Source organism: Leuresthes tenuis, unplaced genomic scaffold (assembly GCF_036924035.1).
Source record: "Leuresthes tenuis unplaced genomic scaffold, fLeuTen1.0.hap1 SCAF_5, whole genome shotgun sequence".
NCBI classification, from domain to species: domain Eukaryota; kingdom Metazoa; phylum Chordata; class Actinopteri; order Atheriniformes; family Atherinopsidae; genus Leuresthes; species Leuresthes tenuis.
Genome location: NW_027325359.1, coordinates 10,308,932 through 10,327,154, shown reverse-complemented (window position 1 = coordinate 10,327,154; position 18,223 = coordinate 10,308,932). Strand labels below are relative to the sequence as shown.

The following is an 18,223-nucleotide window of genomic DNA, read 5'->3' as shown; positions in this document are numbered from 1 at the left end:
TCCTATTATGAAAGTGCAGCACGCAGCAGTGAGGCAGGCTGTCAGTAAAGATCACCAACATGTCTGGTGTTTTCGTCTGAGCATGCTTTTAAGGAACTGAGAAATTACTAAAGCAAGGTGTTGTTTTTTTTTTTACTTTTCTTACCTACAAAAGACACGCAACAGATTCAGTCAGCCATTGTTTATTGAATTTGAACTGGTCTTACAAAAAACATTGAGTGGTTTATACTTAAATCTTTAGCATACAAGCCATGGATTTTTCATCATTAAACCGATTAACAATGAACATAATAGGACAGATTAACATACAAAAATAGAGAAGTGCCCTATAATTCATCTTGTTGCAGCACTTGTGCAATACACTGCTGGAGAAAGCATAAGAAAGGAGAAAAAAGGAAACAGAGGCAAGACACGGGAGAAAAGATATAAACGTAGCTTATTCATCGTGAACATCAAACTTACGAGGAAAAGTTGTGCATTGAGTAAACCTTGAAACCTACTGCTTGAGCCTTTTGATATCAAGGGTGATTAAAAGAGAATGGTTTATCCAAAACTATAGTTTGGAAACTTTCAAGAGAGGCCTGCTCTCATGAGCTAATCCAAATCCGATTTCTAGCTCTATATGTCTGTTACATTTCTATTCACAGAAGTTGTTTGATTCTGGAATTAATAGGGAAGGGATCTTTGTAAAACTGGTGACCTGTCCAGGGTGTACCCTGCCTCTTGCCCAATGACAGCTGGGATAGGCTCCAGAAACCGGATGGATGGATGGGATCTCTGTAAACAGCTCAACATGAGAAAAAAAAATACAAAGAAAGCTCACAAGAGAAGGGGGTTTAAATATAAAACTTGCTTTTCCCAGCTCATGCAAAATCCCATCAATTCAGGTCTTTAAAAGTCACTGAACAAACATCAACAGCCTTATTCAAAGTGTTTTTCTATATCAACTTATCCATTTTGGTCAGGAATTAGAAAACAGGGCTTAAGATACCACAAGTACCAGAAATGTAAGATTTTGCTACATGTGCTTAATGATTTTGTGAAATAAGTCCCTCACTGATTACAAATAATAATTCAGTTTTCCCACAACAATCATGTTGACTCACTGACTTCCACTCCAAAAAGCTGCAGTCACAAAGTGTGCAGGGTACCTGTGAACGCGAGTAAACACTTGACAAATGTCATACTGCCCCCTGGAGGACGATCAATGAAATTACATCAGCATTTTCAGTTTGGGCTCAGAAAACAAATGCAGCATTCAGCAGCAAGATTTGATCCTGTAAGGAAACGATTCATTCATTCGACACTCAACAAAAACTAAAAAAAAACTGACACAATCAAAAGCACAGTTAAAGTGCTCAAAGATCAGGGCAGTTCGAGGCACATTAAAACGCACATATAGACTCGCTGGAGCTGTCTGTAGATCGAGTGATTTGAGGGGAACCACCAATTTGTGGGTTTGAAGTAAGTAACAATGCTTCTCCTGACTCACTGATTTGAGCCCAAATACAAACGTAAGTGCAAAACAGTGTGAGTCTTTGGGGAAAAAATAAGCAATTAAAAAAGGTTCTTAATAAAAACACTGGACTGACTAAGAAGACAATACTGGCTTACACAATTTTTATGACTGCTTAAAAATGACAAATTCCACCCGGCGTTCACTTTTGATGGTGGGAAGTTTCAGCAAAACTTCTTCGTTGGAAGAAGAAAATGATTTAAGTAGAGACTAAAGGGATTAAACAAAAAAGGAAAAACAATTCCTTCAACGAGTATAAAAAAAATAAAATAAAAAAAAATAAAAATCAGGACCAACAACCATCAGAAGATCACAGCCATGCGTTTGAAAATACTGATTCGGGCCGTAAGTATTAAGCTTGGCAGTGAAGAGAAGTAAACTGTTGACATGAACACAGAAGTGTACAGCAAAACAAAAAAAAAAAGGAAAAAAATATACATTTTCAAAACTACAAAAAATCTGGCAGGAATACTGATGTAATGTTTTGGCCCTTTGATGTCATTTCACTCAACTCATTGTTCCAGCTCTGAGGCAGAGACCAACTCAGATGATGAAATGAGGACGATAAAAAGCCTCAACCTCTTCAATACATCAACTGTCTGCCCGTATGATATCTTAGCCTTCATTCTTAAGCAAGCCAGGAAGTACAACAGATTCTGAGGTCAGTTGTCCTCCTCATCGTCGCTGACGAAGCTCCGTCTATCCTGACTCGTCTCCCTCTCCCTGAGGAAGGTCTGTCTGATGGCCTCCAGCTCCGTCAGCTCCAGCCGGACTTTCTCCAGATGGAAGGAGCGGCGGTTCTGGATTTGCCTCATGGGGAACGGGTTCATGTCCACGAAAGCGATGTTCATCAGCTTCCTGGAAAAGCCCCAAAAAAGACATATGGCATAACTTTTTGTTTGTTTATTTGAGCATCACCAGAAAATTCATTTCTTGGGGCTTTTTCTTTTTTTGTATGTGTATTTCTGATGATCCATCGGTTCAAAGTTTGGATTTGGACTCTCAGCAAATGTGAGGTTAGAGCTTTCCTCCTGTAGCCCAATAAGGTGGTGAAATATCACAACACCAACTGAATGTATTCACATTCTAATAACACAGAGATGAATGATCCTCTTTTTTGTAAATTCCGGACTATAAACCGCTACTTTTTTCCCAGGCCGTGAGCACCGCGGCTTATAATACGGTGCGGCTAATGTATGTTTTTTTCTTTTTTTTTCATGCCGCCAAAAACATTTTTCCTCATAACATTAGACCAATAAAATGAACAAATAGTTCACAGTGGTCCAATGAAATTCGGACACTGAAGAAGATGACTTTGATGGGTTTAGATGAAGAAGGCGATCAATGACTTTTCCTGGTAGGCTACTGTCTTTTGTTTTTTTTACCAGCCGTGTTACAGGCACCGTTTGGGAAAAAAAGCATTTGTTTATGTTACCATATGCATTTAATTAAAAGTTTAAAAATCCTCACGTGTAACATCTTTCTATGCAAATATCTCATATTACAATGTGGACACTCGCGGTTTATAATCCGGTGCAGCCTATACATGTACAAAATGGGTTTTCTTTTTAAAATGAGAGGGTGTGGCTTATATTCAGGTGCCCTCTGTAGTCCGAAATTTACCACACCAGGTTGTATAATTACTGAAGACTCTGAACTCATCTTTGGACTAATCTTTATATTTGTTCCCACTGTAGTTGACTTGATTGTATTCATCAGCCACACATGGGGAGGATCTTATCAGCTATTTTAGGGTTATTATCTTCCGACTACTCTGAGCATTCACATGGCTTCATACACCAAAACATGTTGCCGTCACTGTACCTTGAATCCAGGATTGTGCGTGTGAAGTATCTAAGATATTTGAAGATGGCTGTGGAGTCCTGCAACTTCAAAAATTCCTCTTCTTTGTACTTGAAGAGCGCGAGAGCACATCTAAAAATAATCTGTGGAGAAGAACCGATCATAGCTGTGAAATCAACCTCGTGACTTCTTCTGTGTGACTGTGAAACACAACAGCAATTATATACTTAAAAAAAATGCTCAACACGCATGAAACAGTTTGGTCCTAAATGTCTTAATGAGGAAAAACTACTTAAATGTAGTTTGCATTAAATCATTAAAGGACGTTCACAGTGATGGCCCACACAGAATTACTGTCCAGCTCCTACATATTATTTAGTTCTACAAAGATTCAGTGTCATTGTTTTTAATTTGTGGCCCATAACTTTACCAATCTGGCTGACTGTGACTGTGCTGTTTCTAGGCAAAATGCTCCAAAATCTCTACTTGAGAGAGCAGACAACAAAGGTTAAGGAGTAGCCGAGCAACACGGTGGTGCATTGAGCAGCTGAAAAGGTCAGATACTTCCTCCAAGAGCTGGTGGAAACCAAACGAGAAATAAAATAATCACTGAACTTCAAGTACACAAACATGAGTCAATATATTTGAGATTTACAAATAATACACAAGTTAGTACTTGTAAATCAAGCTTTTTGACCCTGTAAAATAAATTAGCATGAGAGATTTAGTTCTGTGAAAGTGTTGGGGAAAAAAAAACAGCTGTGAACTAACACAAAGACAAAAAAGCAAAAGTACTGTTCTGTTTGCAGGTACAAAGGAGAATACTGCCTGCCACGGTTACCGGTGACAATCCAAAAAAAGTATTAAATGTCAAATAACAAACTGTCCAATCAGAGAGCAGATAGTTCTGCTAATTTCATCTCCAGTGCAGGTCATGAACATAAAAAAAAAAGATTTTGAAGGTGGGTTATAACTGATGATAGGAACTACATCACGTACTCTATTACTATAAAAAGTACATAAAAAGTACTATAAAAGTACTATAAAAAACAGAAATGGGAAACAGTTTTGCGCTCTCTCCTTCTTACCTTTGGTCCTTCGAACAGAAAGGCATCCCAGATCTTAAAAAGGATGTCGCTCACCACACTGTCCACAAACACCACCAGAAACCAGTTGAATGTGATGAGGGAGAAATCCACCTTGTGTTGCTCAAAGTGGGCATGAAGGCGTGGCAGCTTCTCACTCATCAGGTCCTTAAAGACACGCTGGTCGACCTGCAAGAACCAAGCAGTGGCATATCTCGATTTTTTTTTCTTATGGCACCTGAGGCCTATATTTCCCCAGCAGGTACAGGGTCATATCCAAGAGAGATGAAGAAAGTAAACAGCACAGATCAGTGCTGAAAGAGTAAACCGGTCCTGTTATTTACCTGAGAGCCAAGCAGAGTCTTGGTGTAATAGTCTCTTGGCATGAACACCTCCACTATGGCTATAAGGGTCCAAAAGGCATCCTCTTGGTCTAAATAGAGCAAGGCGATTGCAGCTAGCCTGAAGAAATAACATGCAACAAGAAGTCATGGTTAAAAGGCACAAAAGCAGAGACTGAGAGAAACTAGATCTCCTCCAGTACCTGTTCAGTCCCTGACAGTAGCCGATATCTGGATTCCTCCAGGAGAAAGCCAGCAGGACATTCCTGAGTTTCTGGATCCCGGCTGCACTCGGGGAGGCGTAGTGCTTGTTGTTGGGCAAAGTCCGCAGCAAGTCCAGCTCGATCTGCTTCGAAGCCGGGTTGGGCTTCCCCCGTGCCACATTTAGCAAGGTCTCATAATAATCTGGTGCCAAGTGGTCCCGAAACTTCTTGACATGGAAAGAGACACACCAGCGCCACACCTGGGGGCGGTGCTTGTGGGGTACACCGCAGCGAATCAGGGCTTTGAGTTCAGGGGAGCGCACCAGGTCTCTGTTCATGGTGCTGGCCAGAAAGTTCTCCCACTTGACTCCGATGGACACCTCCTGATTTGTCATGGACAGGGACCTCAGCTCCAGGGCTCTCACCTTTGCAACCAGCCTCTCCTCCTCTTCCTCCTCCTCAGGTACCGTCTTGAAGCCATAAACATCATACTCACTAACAGAGGAAACGGGAAGAAAACACTGGCAATCAGTGACACGCCATTAATGCAAAGATCTGCTGAAAGCCACCAAGGGAACAACATTTCTCAAGGTTACTAAAGGCTTTCCTGAATTTCTAATAATATGTTTGGGCCACACAAAACGAGCCTGAGCTTGCACAAAGGACAAAGCACACAACGACAGAGATGCCAAGGAGCAGACCAAGTTTTTCCAGTCAAGGAAAACTAGATGCAGTTTCTAATTAAACACGAACAGGATGAGTGACTGCATTGACTTTGGATCTGTCAGGGCTCCTGAACCAACGCCTTCCTTTATTTCTGCAGTGCTTACAATCTTTTATTGCAATATATGGCTTCCTCCACCTTTATGTTTGGAAAACTTTCAGAAATGCTGAAAGTCAAAGGCAGTGTCAAACTGGTTTACAGTAATGTACAACTCTTTTCTTTCTGATCTAACATCAGACATTTAAACAATTTAAAATCCACTTCAGCCTGAAAAACACAAATGTATCTATTCAGCGCGTGTCTTCACACACCTGACTGTACTTGGTTTGAAGATCTGCTGTTCGTGCTGGTCTGGTTCTGCCTGCAATGCATCCTCTAATAACCTGGATATGACTTCACGGGCAGGACTCTGCTCTGAGGATGAACACACCGGGGTCTTCATCTCCTGAAGCAGCACCAAGTACTTGCTCTCCACCTGACACAGCTTTGCCTCCAGAGCCGTACACTGCGACAAAGATAAGAGGAGAGAGCCAAAGCAAAGATTACGGTTCATTTTCTCCTTTTAAGTCTGTGAAACATCAGCGAAGGTTAATACTGGACTTCTCCGAAAGCGATTCCCGACTTCCCGTTAGAATAAAGTACCATGAACAATTCAACGCCAGGTAGTACCTTTGCTTCTAAAGCCTTTTCTCTACTCTCCGAGTTTCGGCGCAACTCTGTCAGCTCCAGGATCTCTTTGTTCAGGAACTTGTTCTGGGATTTGTAACCTTGAAGGCTGTCCTGTGAATAAAAAACAAATGTACAACACATCAACTTAATCGGTTATAATACAAAATAAATGATAATCTAAAGATTAGAAAAACAATCCCACTCAATTCCCCCCTTAGAAAACTTCCTCAGCTTTTTCGCCATCTTTACCAGCTTTAAATCTGTCTGAAGTGGTGGCTTTAATTTGTACCTTGAGGATATCCAGCTCCTGCTGCTCTTTGTGGGGCGGAGGTGAACCCGTGTCACTCTGATTTCCGCCGTGTTCGGAGTCCTGTGATAGCTTTATGATGACTTCATCCTTAGCCTGGATGGTCTCCATCAGCATTCCCAGCTGGTCGTTCATTTCCCCCACCTTGATTTTCAGGCCCTTCAGCTCTTGCTGCAGGCTCTCCTTCTCCAGGGAGAGACGCTCCATGTGGCCACACAAGGACTGAATCTGTCCGTCTCGCTCCTGAAGCAGCGCCTCCAGCTGACTGACTTCTTCCTGGGTGAGGGCAGATGTTTGGGTCTGGTCCGGGTCTGCAGATGAATCTGGAGTTGGACGGCACACTGTGGGTCTGTCACACTGGGAAGTTCTTAGTGTCTGCTGCAGAAGTCTCACCAGTTCCTGCTTGATAAAGAGCATTTTTGGATCAACATCTTCTGGAGAGGTACCAGCCATGTCACTCAAAAGTGACCACACCCTTAACAAGGCATACCTTTGTACCTTATTACATTGAACTGTGTAAAAGTTCACATCCTGCACGCTTGTTATGAACAATTAAATAAACTACCGAGACCAAAACTGGTTTTCTTCCCTCTATTTGTTTTTGTTTGCCCTAGGCTTTAAACTCATTTCTGATAAGTTTCACTTTTTTAAATGAGACTCAACGGTAAGTTACAATGTTTATACGGGAAGCTATCAAGACGGAGCTCTGACTCAGAAACTATAAAGTAAGCTTCCCCTTTTCTGGTTATTTTAACCCGTACGAGCAGGAAACTATTAATAAGATTAGGCCATTTGGAGCATTCACAGCATTTCATATTTCCCAGCTGCTTGTCCACATATAATCGATGCAGCTGTGTTCTGTAATGGGAATCAAACATGCTGCACTCAGCTTATGTAAACGCCATACTTGAAATGTTGTCTTATTTAGAAAAAGCGGGGGAAATGGGGGAAAAAATAAAAGCAGTAAATAAAACAAAAATGGGACTATTTAATTCATCTACCAAACTGTTAGGAATTAAGGTTTAAAAAGTAAAGAGGTGGACAAGCCTATTGCAAGCTTGTTTACAGGGGCTTCATTTAGGAAAGGTGGATTTCTGCAAATAGTTGAGAAAATGAATGAATAGAACAATAGAACAATAGAACAACTGATGAGTGAGAGACGGAAAAAATACCGAGGCACAGACTTTCCCTTGTGCATTTTTGGTGAATTCGAGTTGTTGACTTATCATCAGTTATCAGTTTCTCAAAGTGTCAAGATGTGCATCGTTAAATCCTAGAGTGCAGAAGGAGAATGACACGTATCCTCTGGTGCTTTCTGACAGGCACATAAGTCATACAATCAAAAATGAACAACTGCTAACGAGGTCTGAAAATGAACTAACCTGCTGAGACCGACGATTTATTTGAACACAAAAAAAAACATCCGCCTAAAACCGGAGCTTAAAACGAAAACTATAACCTTTTATTTCACAGTGTCTAAAAAAATAGAAACATAAAACCACAGCCGTCTGTGAGGTTAAAGCTCTTTTTGTAAATGACTGTTTCCTTTTTTTTTTTGTTTAAATGTAGTGTGTAAACACACACCGACACATTAGACCATCTGGGAATGAGTTCAACTGAAAAACCGCAAAGTCGCCCTCTTTCAAGAAACACCATTGGCCACTGTGACCAATCAGCTTGTCTACAAAAGGGGAAAAAAAAAGAGAGAAGAGAGAGTAATGGGAAGGAGCACCACAGCTGTGATTGTTGTCAGGACAACTGCCGTTTCCTTGTTTCTGGGTAAAGCATGGCAAATCATTGGTGGCCTTCTTGCGTCAGTGAGAACATTAGAAATGACTCTGCCGCTCAGTCCGACAGCCCAAGCAAGTGTGGAAGTGGAAGTGTCAAGAGTTTTAGAGCATTTGGTAAGATTTCGATCATTTCTGCAGAAAATTCCTTCCAAGAATATTGTGTTCTCATGTGCTCCACGCTGTGTGCCACTAACTTTGCATGAAACAAAACTCGAGACAAATAGCTGTACCTTCTGACTGGCCAGCTCTTCTCTGAGTTTGACTTGTTCCTGCTGCATCTGGCTCAGTTCTTCCCGCTGGCTCCGAGAGCGAAGCTGCGTGTCCAAAGTTTTGCTGCCGTTACATTCCAACGCTGTACTCTCACAACTGCGGGTCTCGGTGTTGCGTCCAAACCTCCCCGTTCCCATCATATCCCGAAGCAAAGGCCTCTTAGGGCGCGAGGAGTTGCGCACAAATTCAAAAGTGAACGCTGAGCCAAAGGAATCTGAGGGAGAAGAAAAGAGAAGCCTAGGCGTGATCCTCAGGTGGAATATAAGTTAATATTAAGTGTTAAGTTCTGGCCAGAGGTTGTACGAGTGAGGCAGCGTAAAGTGAACTTACGTCTGTGAGCTTCTGGATGATGTTTCTGTTCAGGAAAGTCCTTGGGTGGAGCATCCAGCATCTCCCACTCCTCTGAGCTGCTGTTGTTGTTGGTGGTGTAAAACACACTGCGCCTGTTCTCGCCTGCTCTTCCCTGCCGCAGATAAGACATGGAGTTCCTGAAAGAGAAGTGACGCCAGTTCAAATTCCCGCAGAGGAACCTGATGCTAATAATAATGTAATTACGGCTGAGGAAACAATAGACACACAGAACGCAGCACAAAAACCTGCACAGTCAACAGTTGTTGGGTAAAATCCACATGAAAACGAGATAAACTGGTAAAATAAATGTCGGGAAACTGATGTGACCACTTGAAAAATGTCTCAAACTTGCTTGATATCAGATTTCAACTGTCCAACAGTTCAGAGCCTTTCTAGACAAGCAGCTAGAACCTCAAACAAAAACGTTATTAATCTTAATCTTCACTCAATAATGTGACAAATGTTTTAAGGGAACACATTTTTTTACTGCAGGGAAGCCAGTTTAGCAACTGAACTGCTTAAGACATGAGCAAGCCCTTCCCTGAAAAATTACCACCTGTATGGCGAACGGAGACTTTACCATGACATATGCACCGAGGCACAGCTTTTCTGACCGTGTCCTGATAACAAGTCAGACGTTATATCCACTGACCACAGGAGAGCTCTCCCCTTTGCCTCAGTCCATCCTAAATGAGCTGAGGCCACTTTACGTGCCAGAGTTTTTAATTCCATTTGCGATTGCCGTAACGGACCGAGTTTCCTTACAACAGTTTCCTGAGCCCAGTCATTGATTTTCACAACAGACCCCCCATCTCTATTTGTTTCAAACAGCTTTTTTTGTGGCCTCTGTCTCTGCGGGAGGAGATTTCTCTGAATTCTCTAAATCTAAAATTGAGAAAAGATTTTAAAGTTTTAAGTTATTGTACAACAGGATCTTTTGTCCACGAAAGCTTCTCTGTGCTCCTTCTTCTACTGCTTGCAGTGAAGGCTGCTGCAAGCGATGAAGAGCAGAAAGGGAGGAGCTCGTCTCTTAAGACTCTTGAACACCAAACCAACGTCATAACCAGCAGCAACAGAAGGTCCCTCTGCTTCTTCTTATGCAAGCTTCCGGGTTAAGAAACAACACTGCTGCTCACACTATTTCTAACTACCTGTTAGGGTGTAGGTACATTATTAAATAAGAGGAAGTAGTAGACTTAAGATAAAAACACAGATAAGAAGTGTAAGTTTTAGCATAATGTCTTTCTCCTGCATCACTGTTATCATTTGTTTTTAGTTTCCTCATTTCAAAACGCTTCTCATTTTGGAGAAAGGAAAACAGCAAATCAGAGAGGACTGTGTATGAGGCTCCTTTTTGGTCTTCACCTCTGCCTCCTTTCTCATGCACTCTGAGCAGCAAATCAGAATGAGCTCAATAAAAGACAGATGTGATGCACATGTTGCTTTCTAATAAGGGAACTTTTTTAAAATCAAAGACACAAGACCACCCCACCCCCCAAAAAAAGGGAAAAAAGTACATATGTGTTCTATGTCAGAATAGGGGAACTTCTTGATGGCTTCATAGTAGAGCGGCTAGTAAACTATGGAGTAAACCACTTCCCCTACGGCAGTCAGCCTAAGGAAGGACTGAGGGTATTTCATTTTAATGCAGCTCAATCAAAGCAGAAAAGCTACTCGCACTGGTCTGAAGGGGCCTCAAAAACTTGAAGAGTAACTTTGCTTTACTAAACCACTGCAGGCACAAGCGATGCTTTGTACCTGGAAAGCTTTCGCTGTGCTCGGGGCTTTACCTGAGTTCAGTACCAAAGTTTTTGAGTGAAAAGTTTAGGGGGCTCGTGGATCCAGCAGAGGGCCCTTTGGCTGAATGGATCCCCACCATTCCCCCAACATCTGTCTCTGTCTCCATGGCAAAGTCACTGCGCACCTTCTCCATGTTCTCACTGGGCTTCTCAAACACGAGGGCATCTGAAAAACAACAGAGTCCATTCAAATAAACAACAATAAAACTTCCCCCACATCACAATTATTGCTTTTTAAGGCCTCATTTCAATTAGCCGTTTGAAATCAAATTAAATTTATGACTGAATGAACTCCTGTGTCAAGTGAAGAAACAGTTTGGCTAAGCAAGAATGTGATTTGCAGCACGGTGGATGTTTTTAGTCCATAAGCATCTTTTTCAGTCTTGTAGCACCTCTGAAACCAAATCACGTTCCCCTTCATGAAATAAGCAGGACATTTTAATGAAGGACCAAACAGCTCCAACACCAAAGAGGGGAAAACCACTTTGCAAATTTGCTGCAGGCAGAATAAATGTGTCAACAATGTTTTCTTCTGAGGTCTTCTAAGTTTAATTCTAGACATTTCTCGGACGCAGAAAAGCTTGCATAATAATAATATTTCCCTCAAAAAGAGCAACTTCATGCAGCTCCAGGGAGAATTTCCGTTAATGCAGAGGTTACCAAAAGTCTGGCTGATTTCACAGCTCACACACATTTCATCACAGCTCGCTCACTAAAGGTCAAGGTCTTTGGTAAGAACAAAAAAAACACAGGATGTGACAAATGCATGCACGTTCTCCACATGCAGCGACTCCAGTTAAGTCATTTTTCCTGGGAAGCAACAGTGAGACTTCGAAATAAGTGCTTGATCACCAATTTTTGTACACATGACAATAACCGTACGACACAATAACAGGTCAGAGGGTACGGAGTGTGTCAGGATGAGGGGACACGTGTTACTATTCCGCTCTTTAGCAGAAGAAACTATCGGACCCCCTCCAATTTAAACTAACCCAACACCGTAGTTAGAAAGAAAGCCGCTCAGAAAAAATGCCCAAACCTAAAAGCCCCAAATGTACAGACACCTCAAATATAAGTTCGACAACATTGTGAATATTTGTAGTGAGATCAAAGGTGTATCATAAGTCGGGGAGGAAACTCAAAATGAGTTTGGAGGATATGGAACTCTAAATCTAACATTAAAAAAAAAAAAACTCTGTTTAATGTTTAATGTTGTTTTCATTCCCCCATATGAGAATAAAACTTTGCACAGAGCAACATAATAGAAGCATTTGCTTCCCTTTACACTTCCCTTTACACTTTTTGCTTCACAGAATCACCTCTGTCGTATTTGTGCAATGTTTCTTTGTCAGTGTGACCTGATCTGCAACAAACCATCACCTGCCCCTGTACACGCACCTTTCTTCTCTGAAGCCGTCGGGTGTTAAGTTTCCGTCAGTGACAACCCTGTATGTTAAAACCTTATTTGGTCTAGTTTTTCCCAGGGAATGGATAATTAGCATGTTTGACATGTGTTTCTGCACATAGGTTTTCGCATGCGTTTGCAAAGCTACGCCACGTCTCCACACCTTTTTTGCCAGCGAGTAAAACAGGCCTCACAAGGTTCAAAGTCCAAAACAAGGAGCAACATATTGACAGCATCGGCTAAGCAGTAGCTGCTGCTGTTAAAGTTAGCGATGACTTCCGAGCACTCGTAGGTCAGAGAGACGGCACATCAGAGTGAGATCTGATCACCAGACCACCTGTGGCTTTTCTTAAAAAACATTCATACCCCAGCTGTCCTGTGAACACCACGGTAACACAAACAAAAGAGTTCCACATCACACCATGAGCCTTTCTGTTGCACCACTTTCACACTCTTCACCCTGAAGTGTGTGAAATGATATATGTGAGAACAAAAACAGGAGGACACAAAAAAAATGCAAGAAATGCACACACACACACCGTGTCAAGGTAAAAATAAACAAAAAATACCCACAAAACCATCCGCCTATAGACAAAAATAGAAAGTATTTAATAGAAAATAGAAAAGTGATCCGTCCCTTATGTGCTGTGTAAACTGGCGCGGATAACTGTGCCGTGGAGGCCTTTTTATCGTCATTTCACATGTGGCGTCGTCCTTTTCAACATCAATGTTTTAAAAGCCAGATAATGTCGTGGGTCAAAGCAGAAGCTGCAGGCAGAGCAGCAAAGTTTTGCAGGACCGGGGTTTGGAAAGGGTTCGTCTGTCAAGAGGCAAACTGTTCAAGCACAAAATGTTAAACTAAACACCACCATACCAGTACTGATTAGCAGCGATAACCCAAGTGCGTCTGCCTTTTGAAGACAGGTATGGACCGAGGAGGTTTTGGAAAAGAAAAACATGTCAGCCGTGTGTGTGTGTGTGTGTGTGTGTGTGTGTGTGTGTGTGTGTGTGTGTGTGTGTGTGTGTGTGTGTGTGAGGCAGGAAAAGGAAGCAGGATTCACAGTTCATATCACTCAGCTGAAACAGACAAAACAAGCAGAAACGCCACTTTACTGGAAGAAAGTCCAAAGACAAGAAAATGAAATCCACCATCACGCATTTCCCTGAATCTCAGGATTCTGTAGCTATTGAATATGTTAATTTTCCTTTTTCGCAGTGATGGAAAATAATTGAATGTGAATAGTTGTGTTCAAATTTAGTTGGCTTGGATCTATGTTGAACATGGACAGCTTGCTACAAAAATAGAAGTCTGTGGTGAAGCGTAACACTAAACACTGACATAAATAAGATTTACTCAATATTACTTCAATGCAAATAGCTTCCGAACGCATCGTATAGAAAACTATCCAGCGTGGAACCTCTTTGAGCCTCAGAGAAGAGGGGTCATCCAAGCAGACGGATCATGATAAGACACAATCAATGTATATACTTAGAGCCAATATCTTCATTACTGATACCCACAGAAAACTTTGATTTGAACGTTTTATTTTTCCTGCCTGCTCTTCAGGAAGAAGAGGGAAGAACATGTACAAGTGGTAAAAGAAGGGAGGGACATCGGATTGTGTTTGAGATAAGAGATCATCACATTGTGCCTTTTTTTCAGTAACCAATCGCAAAGCTGTTCCTTGTCGTCACCGAGTTCAGAATAGAACTGCTGCAATTGGAAACAAGATTTCTGTACGTGTCCGCTGGGACTTTGCAACAATCTTGAGTTTTTTTATATGAGCACAACACACAGAGTGTACTCAAGTGTAATAAAACAGAAACGAGAAACCCTGCAGATGAAGTTGATATTCTTTCACCTGGTGTTGCTTCTCACTTCTTCAGGCCAACGCACCCTTTCTCCTACACACTACTTCTGGAGGTGCGTGGGAACTCGGCAACAGACTTACTCCGGCTCGTGTGTTTATAGCACTGATGTAAATGTTTGTCCATCGGGTAGAGGAGTGTACTTTCAGCTGGTGCATCAGACACTGAGCACTGAAAATGTGTGTCCAGAACATAGATGCCTACCGTTATCTGTGCCGACGAGGCCGGTTGGAGGATAAGTCAGCGTCGGAGAGTTCCAGCTGTCTCTCTGCCCAGTGCACAGTGTGTTACTGTACTCCCAGCGTTTCTGCTGCAACTGCTGCAGCCAGTAATGCATCACCTGCCTAGTGGGGGCCTGGAAACAAACACACACACACATACACACAAGGTCATTCACCTGGATTACAAAAAACAAAGGAAGAACTTCATCTTTTAAGAGTTTCAGTTCAGAGGTTCGCAACCCAACAGCTCTACAAATAGGTGATTGCTTAGCTTGGTCATGTGAACAAGCACAGGAGCTGGTTTCAGTCTCAGTTCCAGCTTCTGGCCATACAATCTGTTCAGCATTAACCAGTCACACCATCTGCTGAGAAAGATGCCGAGTTCAGTGGGAGCCAGGCCACCTGTTTCACTCACAGTCATATGACAGCAGAGAGGACCAAGACAGCATCACATGAGGCGCTGTGACCCATGAGCTCATGTGTGAGTAGATCAGAGGCTGAACATGAACAGCTAGCTGGCAGCGCATCCAGCTGACATCAGCTGATTGAGCTCTGGGTTGTCAAACATGACCTAAATGCAAAATTGATTTTTTTTTTTTTCTTCTAGTAAACACGACTTCTCTTTGAATCAATGTGGTCAGAAATATGACCAGGACAGCCCCAAAAGCAAAACTGAGACTAAATCTCAGTTACACTTTAAAAGAGGGTGTGTCTGCTGCCTTTGGAGCACAAGAAAGGAAGTGACAAATGACAGCAAAAACATGGTCAGCTGCGTGTCGGCGCTGTAAGCACAACATGCCGAGACGTTTGTACCTTTAGGAGAAACTCTTTCCCGGCGGTGCGGATCTCAAACTGCCCCTCTTCCCCCTCCACGTCGTAGATGAAGCACGCATCGCCTATTTCGATGTGTCCGAGGGGCAGGGCATCTTGGGGAGTCTTGAAGTAATACAAGTAACATTTCCTGGGATCGTACACGAACCATCTCGGTTTGTAGCCCCTCAGAGGACCCTTGCCGGACAGTTTGTTCAAGTATCCGCACAGCTTGGAGTCCTGCTCCTTGGTTCTCACGACATCGGCCACATCCACGGACTTGAAGGCCGCAAGCCGTGAGGCTGTGCAGGAGTTTGCTTCGCTGCCATCCTCCTCTTCGTGCATCTTTCCTCGAACTTTCTTCTTCGTGCAGCCCAGCGGATGCCCACTCCTGTTTCCATCCGCATGACAGCCTACCTCCCGGACAGGGGGGTGCTGGGAAGTGTAGTTTACTTGAAATGTGACGCGTGGAAGCGGGCCTGTGTGTGACCGGAGAGTGCCGCCGGGTGGTGGTGTTTGACAAGATGAGGGACACGAAATACGCAGTGTGTGATGAGGAAATAGTCTTCCAGCAACATGTAAAGAAGAGGAAGACAATGTACAACGCGAGAAATGAAAATGACATTTCAGCTGAATGTGGCTGGGGCAATCCATCAGAAAAAAAAATCTAATAAAATTCTGCTTGGCTCCCGCTGCCACGTGCAGTAAAAGTAGCCACAGTGTCATCACCCACGGATTAGTGGATGATCGTTTTAAAAATCACGACCATCTTAGGTTTCACAGTAACTAACAGTTTGCAAACACCTCTTGCTATCTTCAGTATTAGTGCCTTTTTGCAGCAGGGCTGCGTGCACCGTAAAAAGTATCACCATGATGTAAAACAGGCTGTTCACTGAAGCCTCACTTTCCTCACATGGCCTCTCACTACATCGTCCCCTCTGAGCTGGCTTTTGAGGAGGCCAGTTGTAGCTCCTGAGTCTATTATTTCCAACACTAAAGTGAACATGAACACAAGCCACATATTTAGTCTTACACTAAACTTTTTTTCAGGCATATCTAATCAAACACACTTTGTTCAAGGCCTGTCTGTGTCATATTTCTCTTAATGAAGTCACATAAACTGTACTGTTGGATTAGATGAGTTCAGAAGCTGTAAAACATTTGCAAGAGGAGGCAGGTTGTGAAACTGTCAAATTAGCATGTTGCAACTGTCATGTTTGGTTAGCCCTTCAAAATGCACACACTATTTTAATAAGTACATTGTGCACACGGTTCACTTCATGTAAGTGTGGGAAATAACAATTCACAACTGTGCTATTAATCCAAAAGCTGTTTATCTTTAAAAAAAAAAAGGCTCTGAATTTTGTAAACAATGCAAATGCAATAAAACTAATCAATTGAAAAGAAAATTCATCAGTCGAGAAAAAAAACAAAATTTAGGATTGGAATATTTTGAGGCTCTGTCCAGTTCAATAAAGATTGAGATGAAATTGTGGGGAGAATTATTGAGTCATAATGGACAGAATGATTAAAACAAAACCAACAATTCCAGCGACCAACTGTTCGAGATAAATACTTTTTTACTTAGAAGGTACAGGTTACTCAGGTAACATTTTTATGGTGTAACTTTTAGTTTTATCTTCACTGCGTTTTGGTACTTCTGCTGAAGCACGTCTTCTGAATACTTCCCCTGCCAGGACAGCATATATCAGCTCTTTTGCATATTACCAACAGATGATGATAAAATTAAATTAATCTAAACAATGAACATGCAATTCAAGTTCACTTGTTAATGCACCTTATGGTGGGCTTTTTCCAAACAGCTGGTCAGTCACACCCACAGATTCCCAGCAATGTCCTACATACAAGCCCTTCGCCATACAAGCCTCTGTTTGAGGCCTAATATCTATTCAATAAACCATTTTCAGTTTTCAAAAAAACTTCTGAAGCAAATCTACCCAATTACAACATATTGACTTTTATATTTTATAAAGTTTATGGAGAACCTATTTGACAGTTTTAGATTAATACCAAACAATGGAAAATGCTAAACTGTACCAAAATTTAAAGCCTGAATGGATCTTGTTCTGACCCCACGATGCATTATTATCTAATACTAACGACGGCTGGATCATGGGATTAATTCCAACTTCACTATAAACCTTCAAATATTCTACTGGCTAAAAAAAAAGGACGAAAGAGATTCATTTGAGATTTTGCACGTAACATCAAATGACAGTACTTAGTTTTGGGTATGTTGAATGTGATTGCTCAGTCACAATAATATTCAATAACCACGCTATGTAGGAATAAACAAATGCAAATAAAAAGCAGAAAGTATGACTAGATGCTCTGATCTGGTTGGAGATGTTTGCATATAACCACAACACGGCCCATTTGATTCTGACTAGAGGACTTTTCTACGCGTCATACTCCCCTCTGTCCCATGCTACTACTGCACCTGCATTTTTTTTTACTTACAACTCGTTCTGCTCTCTTTAAAACATATAATACATGCATTTAATGTATAGTGTTCACAGTGTGAGTCATACAGTGAAAAAGAAAGAGGTGAACAAAAATCATCAGAAGCTGAACCTGTTGGAAACGCTGAAGGTGAAGGAAAACATGTTCAAATTATTCTGTTGATTGATGATTACAGGCCTGCTATCACAGGACATACGTGGGCTCTAGTACTGTGAGTAAACAGTACCTGAATGCAGGGAAATACACCGATCATTTGTCCCGTTGAAACCAGAGCCTCAAAAAACACCTGTTTTACAGTAAAAACCACAGACCAGCTTTGATAACTGTGTTATAGTCGCAAGTTGAAGTATTATTTCATTTAAGATTCATTCTTTGCTTCCTTCTGGGAGCATTATTTGGTTTGGTTGGATGTTTGCTTTACCCAGAGGTCATGAAAGTGCACACAGAAGTGATGTGGTTCTGTTCTGGTGACATTTTACAAGCATCAACTAACTTGTGACCTTTAAAAGAGCCACATCCCCCTGATAGGTGTCTCAACAGAGGGCTGAAAGACATATAAGCTAAAATGTCTTTAGT

General features: G+C 41.9%; 1 protein-coding gene across 2 annotated transcripts; it reads right to left on the bottom strand.

The window, feature by feature from the left end:
* Positions 1-166: 166 nt before the first annotated feature.
* tbc1d2b (TBC1 domain family, member 2B) lies at positions 167-15,574 on the bottom strand. 2 transcript variants are annotated; one of them, XM_072385891.1, is made up of 13 exons: positions 15,167-15,574; positions 14,337-14,487; positions 10,850-11,024; positions 9,039-9,196; positions 8,669-8,922; positions 6,631-7,050; positions 6,342-6,452; positions 5,984-6,177; positions 4,949-5,443; positions 4,749-4,866; positions 4,408-4,593; positions 3,341-3,462; positions 167-2,374 (listed from the first exon to the last, which is right to left on the bottom strand). In XM_072385891.1, exons 1-13 carry the CDS (start codon positions 15,506-15,508, stop codon positions 2,179-2,181), a joined length of 2,922 nt encoding a protein of 973 aa, XP_072241992.1. In that variant the 5' UTR covers positions 15,509-15,574; the 3' UTR covers positions 167-2,178. The 2 variants fall into 2 exon arrangements, with proteins under 2 accessions (XP_072241992.1, XP_072241993.1); XM_072385892.1 differs by having other exon boundaries at positions 6,631-7,047; positions 15,167-15,572.
* Between the last annotated feature and the right edge of the window lie 2,649 nt (positions 15,575-18,223).